Raw genomic sequence first — 17,092 nt, 5'->3', positions numbered from 1 at the left:
CAGTTCCCAGTTGCCAATAGCTGAAGAAGAGAAGACAAGCACTCATGGCCTGCTCCTCCACATTTATCTTGGTGTCCGTGTTGCTGCTGATGGCAGCGGGGCAGCTGTGTCTCGCGGTCCATCCACTACTCGTGTTCCTGATCGATGGTTTTCGTTACGACTACATGGACGACCTGAACTCACTACCTGGCTTTAAGGAGCTTGTGTCCAGAGGGGTGACAGTAGACTCCATGAAGCCGGACTTCCCGAGTTTATCCTACCCGAACTACTACTCACTAATGACAGGTAATTCTGATCAATCTCCAAATGTCGCATATTAAATTGTTTCATGAGCCCGAAGCAGTTACTATCCTTGTTCAGAGCGCTATGTGGTATTTACGAGTTGGCTGTTTTGGGGCAAATCAAAAGGGGCACCCATAGCCGAAGTCATTTATTTTTAACGCACGCCACTTAACTGAACTTATCAAATTGATTGAATAACAGGCTAAAAAAATTCTAACTCAAAACTTGTCAAAGCTTAACTGAATTAATCAAATTGGTTGAACAACAGGCTAAAAAACCCCAAATAAATCTAACTCAAAACTTGTCAAAGCTGTGAATAACACTGGTCAACAGCAAAGTTTAATGTGAAGGCTTTATGTGCCTAAACATATTTTTAATGCGGATTTAAATATTGTTCCTTTCTTTTCTAGCTCATATATTTTCATGTTTCATGTTTTTTAGTTTGATCTATTAAAGATTGCACAGTACAGATTTTACCATGAGTTGTAATTTATTGCTACGATGTCTCAGTAAATAATTCCACCTGTTGCTGAACCTAATCCTCAATTTGTAAATATGGTTAAATATATTACAATATTTCATAATACATATTATTATCATCAATATTACTCCAAAAGCTGAGAAATTTGAAAAATTAAGAAAACTTTAATTGCATGTCTTCTGATTAAAAAAATTGACAAAAAAAAAAAAAGTGTCGTAAGCATGCTAAATATTCTTTAAAATAGGGAGCAGGAGTTGGCTTCTTGGTGCCATCTCCTGGCAGATTTTCTCACTTTAGTTTATTTCTACCGGTATGCCTTCACGACCCAGCTGTCAACTAAACTGTATTTATAGAACTCTTTAAAAAGACCATCGCTGCTGCATACAAAGTGCTGTACAGCAAAAATAACTTATTCACTGACAAATATAGACTCCTAGCTGTAGAAACGTTAACACTTGGCCAATTATTATGTCAATAAAATCAAATAGAACATGGAAATATCCCCTTGACTACAGACAGAACTGAGTTGTGGCCAGGCTGCCGCCCTAAAATATTTAGTTTGTTTCAATTTTCATCACTTAATTGTGAGAACCGTTTGACATTCTCCTGCAGGATGTTTGTGGTCATATTTTTTTTTTTTCATTTTTCTAAAATAGAAGTGATAAAATGTTCTAATTTATAAAACAGTCTTTGAAGTATTTTGTTGTGTCTCTCTGCTTGTCTCTCACTCCCCTTTCTCTTCATTAAACATGCCAAACAACAGCTGGACAAGTCCGGAAAAGAATTTCATTTGTACAAAACATGTACTAGGCTAGCATTGGCAAGCATTTGCAGTGGGTTGAGGCCAATACCTCCCCAACATTTGTAAAATCTGACAACCAAAACATTAAGCAAGGTCACAGTGTAGGTGTCTATTGATTTTTTTCCCCTTAACCCTTTGAAAAACATTAGGTCCTATTCATTTTTTGTTTTTAATTTTATCTAATAAATTCGTAACTTTATACATCTAAGTTACACATACTAAGAAGCTGGTGATGTAAAGAATGCAAAAAGCATTCAAATATGCTTAGCACGTTCGCCTCACAGTTCATAGGTGCAGGGTTTAATTTCGGCTTCAACCTCCCTGTGTGGCGTTTGCATGTTCTCCCCGTGCCTGCATGGGTTTCCTCTGGGTACTCCGGTTTCTTCCCACATCCCAAAAACATTCATGGTAGGCCGAGTGACCACTACTGTGTGAAATGTCCGTCTGTGTGTGCCGTGCGATTGGCTGGCAACGAGTTCAGGATGTACCCAGCTTACTCCCCGGCCGACACCTGCGACCTTTGTGAAGAAAACCGGTTCAGAAATTCGATGGATATTTGATCTGTTAACGGAATAATCAATCATCATCATCATCATCGGTTTAAAGTCCGCTTTCCAGGCGCCGCTGGGTTGGACTGGTGTCTCGATATGGCCTTCTTCCACCGGGAACGGTCCATGGCCATCTCGTGGTTGATGCTGAGTGCCTTCATGTCGGCTGCCACGGTCATCTGCCAGGTCTTTTTAGGTCGGCCACTGGGTCTTGTTCCCTCTACGTTATACGACATAACTTTCTTCACCCAGTCGTTCTCGTCCTTCCTCACTACATGTCCGTACCATCGCAGTCTGCCTCTCCTCACCACATCCACTATGGCCTCCACTCCCATCTTCTTTCTCAGCTCTGCACTGGTCTTTTCCTCCCTCATTGACACACCACACATCCATCTGATCATCCTCATTTCTGCTCTGTTTAGTTTGTCTTCGTGTTCTGTTTTCAGGGCCCATGTCTCACTTCCGTACGTCATACTACTTCTGACACAGGCTGAGTACACTTGGCCTCTCATCTTCAGGGATGGGGCTTTAGATGTTAAGAAGGGCATGAGTTCCCTGAATTCCTTCCACCCGCTTCTCACCCTTGTGGTCACTGCTAGGTCCACCCCCCCATCAGCGTTAAGCATGTCTCCAAGGTAGCAGAAGCTGTCCACCACCTCGTACATCTCCCCATCTACCACGAGCACCTCTTGCTCAGCTGGGTCTGCTTGGGCGACTTCTCCCCTACACCGCTTGCATTGGAAGGTCTCACTTGCAGCTAGTAGGCTGCCTTTTACTCCGCTGCATCTTCGGTGTACCCATCTCTGACAACCCTTGCACCGGATAGAGTTAGCTTGCACTCCCTTCCCGCAAACTCCACATGGCCATGCCCCTGACTGCGATATCACTCCCAGGCCAGCACCACCGACCATGACCTTTGATTTTGCCGCATTCACCTTCATTCCTTTCACTTCCAGGCATGTCTTCCAGGCCGCTAGCTTCCTAGCTAGGTCTTCTCGACTGTGAGCCATCAATACCAGGTCATCCGCGTAGAGCAGCTCCCATGGTAGTCCACCCCTCACTTCCCTCGATACCACAGCCATCACAATAGCAAACAGTAATGGGCTGAGCACTGATCCCTGGTGCACCCCTACCCTTACTTCAAACCCATTACTGTCGCCAACTCCTGTTCTAACAGCTGTGCAGGCTCTGCAGTAGAGAGCATCACAGCCTTAACCAGTCCCTCTTCCACGCCCGACTTCCTTAGATAATCAATAGAATAATCAATTCTGAAAATATTCAAAAGTGACAGGCTGACAGCTCTACACAGGTCCAAACAAAAAATCGATACATAGGTTAATTATGTCATTTCTGCTAGTATCTACTGGAACAGCAATTTATTTTCTAAGTGTTATAGCTCAGTGGTCCCCAACCTTTGTTGCGCCACGGACCGGTTACGTGAAATATTTTCGCGGACCGGCCTTCATATAAATAAATCATACATTTCTATAAATAAATAATACATTTATAATAAATATATAAATACGATGAAATAAAATGTGAGGAGAGAGCTGGGCAGGTGAGGAGAGAGCTGGGGAAGCCGAAACAGAGAAAGGCCCCGGGACCGGATGGCATCTCCCCCAGGCTGCTACGGACATGTGCTGATGATCTCTGCCATGTTCTGTGCCACCTCCTCAACCTGAGCCTCAGCCTGGCGAAGGTGCCCAGCGCATGGAAGACATCCTCCATCGTCCCAGTTCCCAAAACACCGCGCGCCAAGGAACCGGCCCACTTCAGACCCATCGCCCTCACTTCCCACATCATGAAGGTGATGGAACGCCTGGTCCTCAGCCACCTCCGCTCCGTGGTGAGCCCCACTCTGGATCCGCTGCAGTTTGCCTACAAGATCGGCATTGGGGTAGAAGACGCCGTCATCTACCTGCTGCAGCGGACGCTCACCCACCTGGAGTCCGCCGGCAGCGCTGTGAGGGTCATGTTCTTTGACTTCTCCAGTGCCTTCAATACCATCTCGCCGGCCCTGCTACGAGTGAAGATGCTAGACACTGGAGTGGACCATCACCTCACTGACTGGACCATTGACTACCTCACTAACCGGCCCCAGTACGTGCAACTGCATGGCTGCCGATCAGAGGTGGTAGTCTGCAGCACTGGAGCACCTCAGGGCACAGTCCTGTCCCCATTCCTTTTCACACTGTACACCTCGGACTTCACGTATAACACTGATATCTGCTATCTCCAGAAGTTCTCCGATGACTCAGCTATTGTTGGCTGTATGTCTAAGGGGGGCGAGCTGGAGTACCTGTCGGCCATCAGCGCCTTTGTGGACTGGTGTGAGCACAATCACCTGTGCTTGAACACCAGTAAGACGAAGGAGCTGGTGATTGACTTTAGGAGAGGAGCACCTCCCCACTCACCGGTGAACATCCAGGGTCGGGACATTGAGGTCGTGGACAGTTTTAGGTACCTGGGTGTTCACCTCAACAATAAACTGAACTGGACTGATCACATGAACGCCGTCTACAAGAAAGGACAGAGTCGCCTCCACCTCCTGAGGAGACTCAGCTCCTTTGGAGTGAGCAGGCCTCTGCTAAAAACCTTTTATGACTCAGTGGTAGCCTCTGCCATCCTCTACGCTGTGGTCTGTTGGGCTCCGAGCAGCACAGAGAGGGATAGGAAGAGGCTCAACAAACTGGTTAAGAGGGCTAGCTCTGTGGTGGGCTGCCCTCCTGACACTGTTGAGGAGGTGGGCGAGAGGAGGGTGCTAGCCAGGCTAGCATCCATCAGGAACAACCCCTCTCACCCACTGCATCTGACTTTGGAGAACTTGAGCAGCTCCTTCAGTCAGAGACTCAGACTCCCCCCGTGTAAGAAGGAACGCTATCGCAGCTCCTTCATCCCCACCGCAATCAGGCTGTACAATGACAACCTGTAAACACATCCTTCTGTGCAATACTTTCCCCGTAACGTGCAATTCTTAACCCCCAATGTGCAATTTAAGCCCAATGTGCAATATTCTCTGCCACACAATGCATAGATCTATTTCACTTCTATAACCCGTGCACTATTTCTCTTTGTTATTAGCATTGCTAAACTTCATACACTTCATACACTTTACGACACTTTACCACTATTTTATCTTCTTTTTGTAAATATTCATAGCTCATATTTTTAGTTTTACTACAATTGCTGTTATTTTTCCATATTTTTCTTTTATATTGTATTCTATTTATTATGCCGGAAGATTACGGTCCTGAAGTCTCTTTTTGCACCTTTATCCCCCAACTTGTACCTTCCTGTAAATCGAGCTGTTGTTACATGCAGTTTCTCACACGTGAGATTAATAAAGTTCCTTTTATCTTATCTTATCTTAAAATGATACGACTGGCATAAAAACAAGTATAAACGACATGAAAATAAAACTCACCATTCCGTTGAATTAGTGGGAGCACTGAGCTTGTTTCTCAGAAACGATCCCGTCTAGGCGTAATGGGAGACAATGACACCCGAAGTGTTTAAGGTTTGTCTTTTAATGCAGGATGCTCGGTCTCCATGTGCCGAAGCAGTTTGGAAGGCTTCATTGCCTCGTTAACTAGCCTGTCACCACATTATGCAAAGTGGGCTTGGCACGTCAGAGTCACCTGTGGCGATAAATCCATATTTTAAGTAGGACTCCAGAAATGTTCTTTTAAATGCAGCTTTCCTTTTCTTAGAAGTCGTAGCCTCTTCTTCCGTCTCCTCATTGAGCTTTTTTCCCTTTCCGAAGAAGCTTTCCAAACATCTCTGTTTCTTGCTCATTTTTGCTTGCTTCGCGGGCTCGACTGAGGTGACATGTCACGTGACCGAGACGAGCGTCTTGACCTGAATTAACCTGTGTCAAGAGACACAGCTGTACCGACGGATGGAATTGGGAGAAAATCGCACATTTTAAAAAATTTTCTAAATAAATTCTTACTCATTTTTGCTAGCTTGACTGGGGAAACATGTCACGTGACCGTGACGAGCGTCTTGACCTGAATTAATTGATCGTCGCTAATTTTATTTATTTTTTCTGTGCGGCTTGGCGGCCCGGTACCAAGTGAACCACGGACCGACCGGTACCGGTCCGCGGACCAGGCGTTGGGGACCCCTGTTATAGCTCACTCGCATAGATAGATAAACAAAGGTACTTTATTTGTTCCTTTTTGTCCAGAACAATCAAATGAATATTTCCCACATGTTCCCCCTACGCTTATGTGGGTTTCTTCTTATAGGCCTTGCTCATCTTCCTACCACATTCCAACATGTGTGTTGCTATCTTAATTGTAGATTCTAAATTCTCAGTGGTTCGGAATGCAAGCTAGTGTGAATGGTTGGTTTTTTTCCTACCCTAAGATGGACTCCCAATTAGTCCCAGTTGTACCTCTGACATGACTGCTGAACTTGCAAATAAACCAAAGTATTGGTGCGTTTGGAGTTGGACAAAAATAAGATATTGAAGTTACAGTTATTATAAAATGCTTCGCTTCAGCACCTGACATGTTATTGTTTAATGGCCGTTGGTGTAAATAATCTATAGAGAATGTCAGTCTTGTTTGTTATGTGTGGTGTAATGATTGACATTTCATAATGTATCATTAAAGTTACTGCTCTTTATCCTCATTGAACCAGACTTATCTTGATTGATCTTGAGTGCCCAGAATGATATCGGTACGAATGTGAGGATGAATGCACCATGCATTGAGTAATAATATAAAAAGTACCAATGTGACATTCATGGATAACATAGGCTGTAAACATTTGACATAAAACAACTCTCACTCAGAGTTTTATTTATCTATCTGGAAATTATTTCTGTTGATCATTAAAGAGGCAAGTAGCTATAAATTCATTTGAATTTTGACCTTTGCTACCTTGCAATTGTAGTCAAAGATTGTTCCATATCAGAGCCAATGTCACTTCTGATGGAACAAACCACTCATAACGGTATTAAGGAAACAGGTTTGATTCGTGGGAAAAATGAGTCCCTTTAAATGGCATAGTGTAGTTATTCAAATCAAAATTGCGTATTGTATTACATCAACATAAAAATATAATTTGAATCTGCCTGCCAGAACCTGACAAAGTGCAAATAGTTTTCAACAATATTTTCTACTTCAGCAATCACAACTTGGCTAGAACATCTGTTGGAACAGATTGTGTAAATACTGAGAAGGTTTTAGCTTGTTTACTTTTCAAACATTTCTGGTGCTCACCAACTCCTTGCTCCACAGGCACTGCTCATGCATATATTATCACTCTTTTAAACTGTAGCGCCATAGGCTTAATTGTTTTTGAGGGTGTAAACCTTTTCTTAATGGAGCCTCCAATAAAAACCCAAAATAACTGCCTTACAGCTCACTTTCTTAGGTACACCAATTCAAGTACCAAACACACAGTAGCAGCAACAGCAGTATTTACGCAAGTAGACATTGTATCACAGTAGTGACAAACAATATTTTAAGCGACTTTGAATCAGGTAGTTTGTCAACAAAACTATTTTAAGAACTGCTAGCTGACCTAAATTTATTTTACAGCCACACCCAAACAGACATTTATACAGAATAGTCTGGAAAAAAGAAAATAATAAATGAGTTGGATTTTTTTCTGTTGAGGTCAGTTATTGCAAAATTGCCACAATGCTAATTTAGCTTTAAATGCCACAACATAGGTGAAGTCACTGATGATGTCTCATCCATCTACATATATCCATTATCCGAACCGCTTCTCCTTACGAGGGTCGTGGGCATGCTGGAGCCTCTCCTCGCAGCTTGCTGCCAGGCAATCGCAGGATACACATGGACGAAAAACTGTTCACACTCACAAAGGACAACGCAGAGCAATTCCAAGCATGGGGTAGAACATGCAAACTCCACACAAAAAGGCTGGAACCCGGAGTTGAATCCACAAGCTGCGCTGTGACTCCGGCATGCTAACCAGTCAATCGTCATGCCACAATTTTTATGTATGTCAAATTCAATGAGAATTAGTCCTGTTAAGATTATCTGGCAAAAATATCACTCGTTATGAATAGGGTTGTCACTATCAAATCGTTTTCGAATTAGAATATTGATTAACCTAGTAATCTAACATTTTATATTGGATGAAAATGTATCACAAAACCATTTTCCCTATTGACAGTTGTTTATTGTGTATTGTGCTTAGTAATTTAGAAAACAAAATAACCATTAAACAATGTCATACAAGAGGGATAAATATACTCAACAAACTGATTCAGTCACTGGTGCGATTATTGTTTTCTGAAGTAAAAGCAGAAGTTTTCACGATGACCACAAAAAATAATGAATAATTACTGTTGACAGGCTGACATTGGAGGATTTGGACAATTCTGAGGTAAATATGTCTTTTAACGATTACTTGATTATTAAGATACATTAATTTCGATTAAGTTTGACTGCTCTAGTAGTGAATGTATTGTTGCCTTCTTAAATGACTTATAATGAGATTTTCCTTGGGACGGAGGCAATTCGAAAAATTGAGTACATTTAAAGTTGTTTTATCAACAGCAATAAGGGAGACATGCTGCTGTATGAAAAGCCGCTTGCATTTGTTCAGCTAGACTCTGACAAGTAATGACACCAATTGTTGGAGACCCCTCTCCTCCTCCTTGTGAGCAGTCATGCATAATGCTGATGACACAGTTATTACAGTCCGGGAACTGACTGCATGTTCATTACAGATCATGCAGTCAGTTCCCGTACTGTAACCACAATGCTGAAAACAGCACAATCCTGCAGGCAACTTGGCTGTACATTTCTGTAATGCACTGGTACTAGAATTTGAAATATTTTTTTTAATGAATCAAGTAAATAGCTTAAGATATTTTGTTGGAAAGTTGTCAAACGATTATTAAGATAGTAGGCTTAGTATGTGCTAAGATTAAGCTGAATGAAGGTAAGTCAATGCATCTTTTGCATAGAGTCTCATGGTTTCTGTAAACTATGTAACTGACTGGTGACCAGTTCAGGGTGCGCATCAACTCTCGCCTATAGTCAGGTACGATCGGCTCCAGCTCCCTCGCGGTCCTCATGGAATAGAAAATTGATGGATGGATGATTTTTGTATACTCAGAGGTGGTGTAGCTGGTCAAAATGCCGGAGCCCCCCTCCCCCATTCCTGAGTTTAAAATGTCTGCGTATAGCAGTTCACCATGTTTGGGAGCTCTAAAACAACAATCTGTCCAGGCCAATAGCATACAAGCTGTCAAGCCAATTCCATTGTTGATCTGCTGATGTATGTGTTTTTTCTGTTCAAACAATCAACTGACTGGACTCACACACAGGCACAAATAGAGAAGCAGTTTCTCTTGCCGTCTTTTGGATTGCTGAGAATTTCAATTTGAATGCAGTTTTTAATAAATCTGGCTGGCTACCCCAAAACATATATGCTGTATTATTAATGATGTAAAATAAGTCTGAAGTGACTGTTTTGCACTTCATAAGTAATGAAAAGATTAAAAGATTAAAGATTAAAGTCCCAATGATCGTCACACACACACCTGGGTGTGGTGAGATTTGTCCTCTGCATTTAACCCATCCCCATGTGATTTTAATCCATCCCCTGGGGGAGAGGGGAGCAGTGAGCAGCAGCGGTGCCGCGCTCGGGAATCAGTTGGTGATCTAACCCCCCAATTCCAACCCTTAATGCTGAGTGCCAAGCAGGGAGGCAATGGGTCCCATTTTTATAGTCTTTGGTATGACCCGGCCGGGGTTTGAACCCACAACCTTCCAGTCTCAGGGCGGACACTCTACCACTAGGTCACTGAGCTGGAAAATGGAAATTATTATTATTATTATTATTATTATACATTTATTCTTTTATTTTATTTCCGTATGCGGCCCTTGGAAGAAAGGTTTGGGACACACCTGGTCTTGCTTCACACCCATCTGTCTTATGACTTGATTGGATGGCTAATGTTTGCATAGAGGATTTCTCAGGTTACTCAATGTGCCACCCACAATCCAAAAATATCAATGTGAAGTTTCTGAATTGTCCATAGGTGTGAATGAATGGTTCATTGTGTTTTTCTGCTCTATAAGTGAATTTGTAACCAGTATACAGTGAAACCTCTACTTTCGAATGCCTACACTTAGGCATATCGATATACGAATCTGAACCTCAAGATTCTTATGCCTCCACTTATGAAACAAATTCGACATCCAAACCCGTGAGCGACACTGTCATAGCGTGTCAGGTGACATTGTGTGTGTGCGTGTCTCTCCCCTTCGCTCGGCCACTTCCTGTGTTCGTCTCAGCGTGCGTTAGCATATTGACTAGTTAATCCGTAGTTTTTGTAGTCACTCATATCTCCGAAGAAAGCTAGTGCAAAAAGCTGCGAGGAAGTTAGAAGAGGGTGTAGCAAATGTACGTACACGATTCTCCCATTTCCCCCTACCAACCCCGTCTCCCAAGCACCTACTTTTATAGCAAGGTACTTTCAAGGTAAAGCACTTAAACATGCATTTTACATTTTGCATTCATTCTATTCTCTCTCGGTCGTCCTCAGACGAGCTTCCATGCCTCTACTTAAAAACATTCCTACCTACGAACGCAATCACGGAACGAATTAAGTTCGTAAGTAGAGGTTTTACTGTACCCACCTCTCAGACAGTTTGCAGGGATAGACTCCAGCTCACCTGCAACCCAATGAGGACAAATGCTCTAGAAAATGGCTGATGTTGGATGATGAATATTATTTCTTTTTCACAGGCCGTCACTGTGATGTCCATCAGATGACTGGAAACTACATGTGGGATGAATCCTCTGGAAAGGAGTTTCTGATCGGGATCAATTCCGACAGCAGGTTGCCTTTATGGTGGAATGGATCAGAGCCACTATGGGTCACTTTGCAGAAGCTTGGAAAGAAAGTTTTTATGTACTACTGGCCAGGTAGTTACACACAATTTCACCCTGATGAACATTTTAAATTAAAAGAGAAATATAATTGTCCTCTCTGTGAGTTGTCACCTTTCTGTGGTGGAGGGGTTTGTGTGTCCCAGGGATCTTAGGAACTAAGTTGTCTGGGGCTTTATGCCCCTGGCAGGGCCACCCAGGTCCTAGGTGAGCGACCAGACAAAGGCAGGCTCAAAAGACCGTTTATGATGGGTGGCTGATGCGTCGGTTCGGAAGTCGAAAATTGGTTCGTAAGTAGATGCAAAAAATATAAGTTGTAAGGCTCGAAATCTCATTCGTATCTCGGAAAATCCATCAGTATAGGCGTTCATAAGTAGAGGTACCACTGTATCTTGTTGGTGGTGCTCTGGGAGTGTGGATTATCGGCTGTGCGACCAGTGGCAGTCAGTAGAATCTGTTTAAAGTGTGGGTTGGACTCCGCGAAGGCTGCCCTCTGTCACTGATTCTCTTCATTTTCTTTATGGACGGAATTTCTCGGCGCACCCAAGGCGTTGAGGGTCTTTGGCTTAATGGACCCAGTATTAAATCTCTACTTTTTGCAGCTTCTCCAAGCCACAATCTTCAACTCTCACTGGAACGGTTCACAGCCAAGTGTGAAGATGCATGCACGACAACATGCATGCTAGATAAATTAAGGACTCGGAATTGTCTATAGACCCCTCTCTCTGATTTCACATTTGTACTCTGTGTGCAAAGGCGGCCATGTTAGTGGACTCCCAGTGGAGTATTGAGTGAGTCAGACTATAGAGGCAGACAACAGAGGTGAAATAGTCGCTAAGTCCGTTTTATGTTAACTCACAAAGATGGTGAATGCTTGTGCTGTTCACGCCTGCTGCAATCACTCAACGAGAGATATCAAATCATTCTTTTCGCCGCTGGGAGTGATTGCTACCACCACAAAACATGCACCTAATAATGGAATATTGAACATTTAATCTATCTACTTCTTTGAATCAAAGATTTACATTGATGGCGTATCAGAACGTTTTTTGTCTGTCTTGCACACATTTTTACGCGATACTCACGAACCTTTACACTCTCTGCTGAGCAATGCACTGCAAGCAAGTGCCTTTCTTTGTTAGCAGCTAACAAGCAAAGCCACCTTAAAAGGCTTTTTCGATGTACAGCAAGACAGGTTTATCCAGACACAAAACAATTCAATGTGTCAACCAAAAGCAGCATACCTCTACTGTCACTAGATGAAGATGGAAATGTCGAATGCAGCCAGCGTTTTTTACCGAGCCAGACAAAAAGTAATTATAAGAGTCTAGGCTCTTGACAGCATTGAAGTCTTCCCAAGTGTAGACGCCCTTCTTAATAATCAAGTCGTTCACAATGTTGTGATAGCTCACTTCAGGGCGTCATTTAGTCGACTAGTCTGATTTTTTAAGTACATACTTTTCCTCCAACGAACTTCAGTTGGTCTTTAAATTGACTTTGAACGATAGGTTCCAGTGTGTCGATGTAATGGACGGGTGTCCTTTTTCACAAAACTCGACATAAGGGAAACAATCACTGATGGAAGTTACAATGGATAAGGCGTCTCTTGTTTTCCTTCAGCCCTCACATAGCAACCAGAGACTAAGCTTTGTGGGTAATGTGCCATCAGGGAGAAGGGTTTATTGATGTGAAAGCAAGTACGCATGGGTGTTTGTGTACCTCTAGGCTATGTGCCCAGTCCAGGGTCAACCCAGCCTCTCTCCCACAGTCAGTCGAGATAATGACGACTTGTGAATGGATGAATGCATGGCTAATATCAATTCCTTATGTCATAACAAGGTGGACAATGTTCATCAGTTGAATTAAATGAACAAAGTGAGGCTATCATTGTTAAAATCACCCAGTACAGTGCTGTGTCTTTGCAATCATTTCTTTCTTGAACTCAGATTCATAACTCAGATACAAATTAACAGTGCTGACCAGGAAGCAGCAGAATCTGCCATGTCGAACAATAAATGCTGTAACTATAGATAAACATCATTAACATCTCACCTTTGTCTTTGTGTGTCTGTAGGCTGTGAGGTTGAGATTCTGGGAGTTCGCCCAACATTCTGTGAAGAGTACATCTACAATCCATCAATGGCAAACCTAACGGATTCAATTGAACGTTCTCTCAACATACTCAAGTAAGAATGACATGTCTGTAAAACCCAACCGTCTGCGACAAATGATCTGCAACTACTGAATATGTGTACATTACTTTCACACAGTGGTTGTTTAGTGCGAACTAAATACGTATAGTTATTGTTTTATGGTTTTTACTAGTGATGGGAAAATGAAGCTTCATGAACCATTCGTTGTATTCTTTGGCTCCTCCAGATGGCAATGTTGGTTTAAAGTGAGGGTTTTAAGAAATAGCAAGTCGGTGGGGTTCAGCTCTTCAGTGAACAGAGAGTGCCATTTAGAGGTGTAAGTAAACACAACAACGGGTTCATGAATCATCCTGAAGCTTCATTTGCCCATCATTAGTTTTTACAAGTCGTGTTTAAAAGTCTGTGTGAATGTGTAGGTCAGGTGATGCAAACATGGCAGCAATATATTATGAGAAAATCGACGTAGAGGGACACCACTTTGGTCCAGACTCCCCTCAGATCAAAACAGCACTGCAACAACTGGACACTGCAATGCAGATGCTGAACTCCAAAATTAAGGTTAGTAAGCTGTAAATATTGTTACAAATACAGGTTTACCTTTCTTTTCCTATAATTATTTGTCATTCACATCTTCTATACTGGCATTTTTTGCAGGAGAAGGACATGTTGAATCAGGTCAATGTTGTGATGTTTTCAGACCATGGCATGACAAAAATTGAATGGATGGACAAGGTGATTGAGTTGGACAAGTATATCAACATGTCAGATGTTGTCAAGATGATGGACAAAGGACCAGTTGTCAGTTTGTGGATCCAAGGAGACAAGTTCCAACAGGTGAGACCAGAATCGGATGCATGCAGATGTGTGCCATTGTTTGCGCCACATGTGTTTGTTGCAGGTGCATGCAGCTTTGTCCAAATTGCCAAACATCCATGCTTATGCCAGAGAGGATATCCCTGACAGCTTCCATTATAAAGCAGGAAAGTTTGTTGCCCCTCTGACACTGGTGGCTGATCCTGGCTGGTTCATCGTCCAGGTACATCAACAGTCTTAGTGTACTTTATTTATCATAGTCAAACTAGACAAACCTATATCCACACAAATATTATCAACTGTATACGTATGTGAAGTTGTCATTGACATCGTAGTGGTTATGTTTTGTCCAGATATTATATAATATATATTTGTGAATGTGTTCTTCCCAGAATAAGGATAAGCTCCCATACTGGAAAAATGACTCCAGTGGGGAGACCTCGGCATGGCAAAATGGCTGGCATGGTTACGACAATGATTTTAAAGACATGGGCGGCTTTTTCTTGGCAGCAGGACCTGGTATTGACAATAAGTTGTATTTGAACTGTTTAAGTCTCATTTTGCTTCTGATTTTTAAGGCAAAAAACAGCCTGACAAAATTAGTGGCCTTACATTTCTGTTTAAAGTTGAACCTCGAAGGTGGATGGGATGGAACGTGATCCATTCTATGCCTCCACAACAGAACATAATATAAATTTAATTATCTGTTCCTGAAAAACATGTACGAAAATTCCTGGCAAGGTTTTGCACTACATTGTAACCAACCACATGACTGCACGCTTAATGTAAACAAGCTTTACGTTCCTCATTGTCATGAAACTGCAATCATTCTTCAAAATTCATGTGAACTAGACAGCTAGTAGATAGTAGATACGTATCTACTTATGTCCCTTGCGCCCATGCCCTGCTCTTTTTTGCACTGCCTCTGTAAGCTACAGTGGCCGACAGGGGCAAACGCCCTGCAAATGGGCAAACGTGGCAAACGCAGGAAAAGAAAAGATGCAAACAAAAGTAAGACAAACACACACGTGCAAACTAAAAAAACACAGGAAACAATTGCAAAACGAAAACACGGCAAGTAAGAACTGCTGCAAGTAAGAACTGCTGCAAGCAAGCGCCCAATCGCTGCAAACACAGGAATAGTGCGAGTGTATTGCAGGAATACAAACAAAAAAAATAAAACATAGATGCAAAAAACAATTGCCACAAACTTTCAAATAAAATTTTCTATTTTATAAGTCAGGTGATAAGCAATGAATAATGGGCTGTTTGTGATCTATTTGGTACTAAGTTAATGGGTTCCTTTAGTAAAAGGTAAATGTTTGACGAAAGATGACTGACAATGTTACAGACATCTTAAAAATAAGTGTACTGCACAGTCTTACAGGGAGTCTTAAAAGTAACATTTTAACAGTCTTTATTGTCGTACAAGTGTAAAAATGAGTTAACTGCTCTCAAAATAAGATATTGTCCTCTTCCTTTCATGTAGACTTCAAGCAGAATTTCCGTGCTCTTCCTATCCGATCTGTGGACGTCTATAACGTATTATGTCGGACATTGGGAGTGGAACCTTTGCCAAATAATGGGTCCTGGTCCCGGGTTGAGAATCTCCTCAACAGTTCTGGTGGTCTGCACTTGCCCACAACCCAGTGGATCTGCTGGTTAGCTTTATTAGAAACCCTGCTGGCACTGCGGCATTATTTTTAAAGTGTACAGGCAAAAGAAATGTAACAAGCTACACAGTTTTGCTTGAAACCACCAAGAGCTGGCACATCAATTACGAATCTTGAATGGTGTTTTGAAATTTCTACTGGGATTAGGTTTTAATTGAAGAAATTCCAAACATTCTTAATTATGAGTGTGATTTAGAAGGACAAAAAGCCCAGCTATGAAAGAAAGTAGAATAGAATACAGATAACATTGATAGTATGAATAGATAGAATGAATACATATTGTTTTTTTTAAATTCCAAGTTAATGTCTTTTCAGAGTCCTTTTAAGAACCGTGAGATTTTTTGACTGAAGTGAGGTACATGTTGTCCAGGAAAAATGCAACTATACTGTGCTATAAATATTTTGATATTCAATGCAAATTTCTTTAACTTTCTTTATTGTTCTATAAATAAATTTTCTTTGATTTGAAACATAATTCTGCGTTGATATTGTCAGCATTTTATTCCATAACAACTTAACATGTAACTCAGACAGAAATGATGGGCCAATTCACCCGCTGTGCAACATTTATTTTTCATTTCAACACCTGTCGAAGGACAATGACAAAGTTGGACAGTGTTCTCGGTGCGCTGCTCTGTCAAGCATCAGAGTACAATGACTCTTTATGGCAGTCAGCCCCTGCTCTTCGTATAGGCAAGCTTCTCCGCGCCCTCTGCTGGCAAAACAAATATTGCACTTCGACACAAAATACACAGATTTTTCCTCTAAGTAGAAAATTACCTTCCTACAAAAAAACGTGTGTGTGTGTGTGTGTTGGGTCAACTATTTATATGTCTTTGCTTTTACTAAAGTGCCACAAACGTGTAAACTCATAATTATGCAAAGGAATAAATTGGAATATTTATTCCATGAAGGATTTGTGGAGTCAATATGCATCCGTTGTCTGAACTGATTTTGATTGAAAAGGACATAAAAAGAAATCATAGGATGCCGGTGCAACGTAATGTAAACTCAGCAATACAAATCAGGTTTTGCGCGCAAATTGTGTTTTTATTGTGGCCGCAATTTAGAGGGAAAAAAATCATTACATCTGCCGTTCTGTAGATGTTATATCTTTATGGAGATGTAACTTGGAAGTTTTATTCTTGCCCTTTCAATGAAACACAATTGAGAATATCTTGATTTTATAAGGTATCACCTCATTTTTCTTCAGGCCCTCATTTACATTGCAATCATGTAGATTTGTTTTTCATTGTAATGCAAGAAACCAAACAACTAATCCCGTTCAAAAATAAAAAAATAATTCAAAAACTCAATTCAGTTGACCCCCATGGTTCATTATATGCAAATCACAGATACATGGCTCTCGACAAAAAAAGTTCAAGTTAATATGAATTTGTGTGCCAATCAAAATACTCTCGGCAGGAATCCTCAAAGTTTTTACACAAAAT

The 17,092-nt window shown here is 41.7% G+C and overlaps 2 protein-coding genes across 3 annotated transcripts in view; one reads left to right on the top strand and one right to left on the bottom strand.

Moving 5' to 3' along the window:
* Positions 1 to 6: 6 nt before the first annotated feature.
* Positions 7 to 16,116, top strand: enpp6 (ectonucleotide pyrophosphatase/phosphodiesterase 6). 2 transcript variants are annotated; one of them, XM_037262979.1, is made up of 8 exons: positions 7 to 285; positions 10,859 to 11,038; positions 13,077 to 13,188; positions 13,572 to 13,713; positions 13,810 to 13,989; positions 14,054 to 14,191; positions 14,361 to 14,487; positions 15,458 to 16,116. In XM_037262979.1, the coding sequence occupies exons 1-8, from the start codon at positions 45 to 47 to the stop codon at positions 15,673 to 15,675; spliced, it is 1,338 nt and encodes a 445-aa protein (XP_037118874.1). In that variant the 5' UTR covers positions 7 to 44; the 3' UTR covers positions 15,676 to 16,116. The 2 variants fall into 2 exon arrangements, with proteins under 2 accessions (XP_037118874.1, XP_037118875.1); XM_037262980.1 differs by lacking the exon at positions 15,458 to 16,116 and adding an exon at positions 15,348 to 15,394 and having other exon boundaries at positions 14,361 to 14,607.
* Positions 9,636 to 17,092, bottom strand: part of LOC119129624 (storkhead-box protein 2-like) — a 63,926-nt gene continuing 56,469 nt past the window's right edge. The window contains exon 5 of the transcript XR_005099292.1: positions 9,636 to 9,647. The gene's annotated coding sequence lies outside the window, so the exon portion shown is untranslated. The remainder of the gene's footprint in view (positions 9,648 to 17,092) is intronic.

This window comes from Syngnathus acus, chromosome 10, assembly GCF_901709675.1.
Source record: "Syngnathus acus chromosome 10, fSynAcu1.2, whole genome shotgun sequence".
Taxonomy (NCBI): Eukaryota; Metazoa; Chordata; class Actinopteri; order Syngnathiformes; family Syngnathidae; genus Syngnathus; species Syngnathus acus.
Note: the sequence above shows the minus strand (reverse complement) of the source record. Positions and strands in the feature narration are given on the sequence as shown.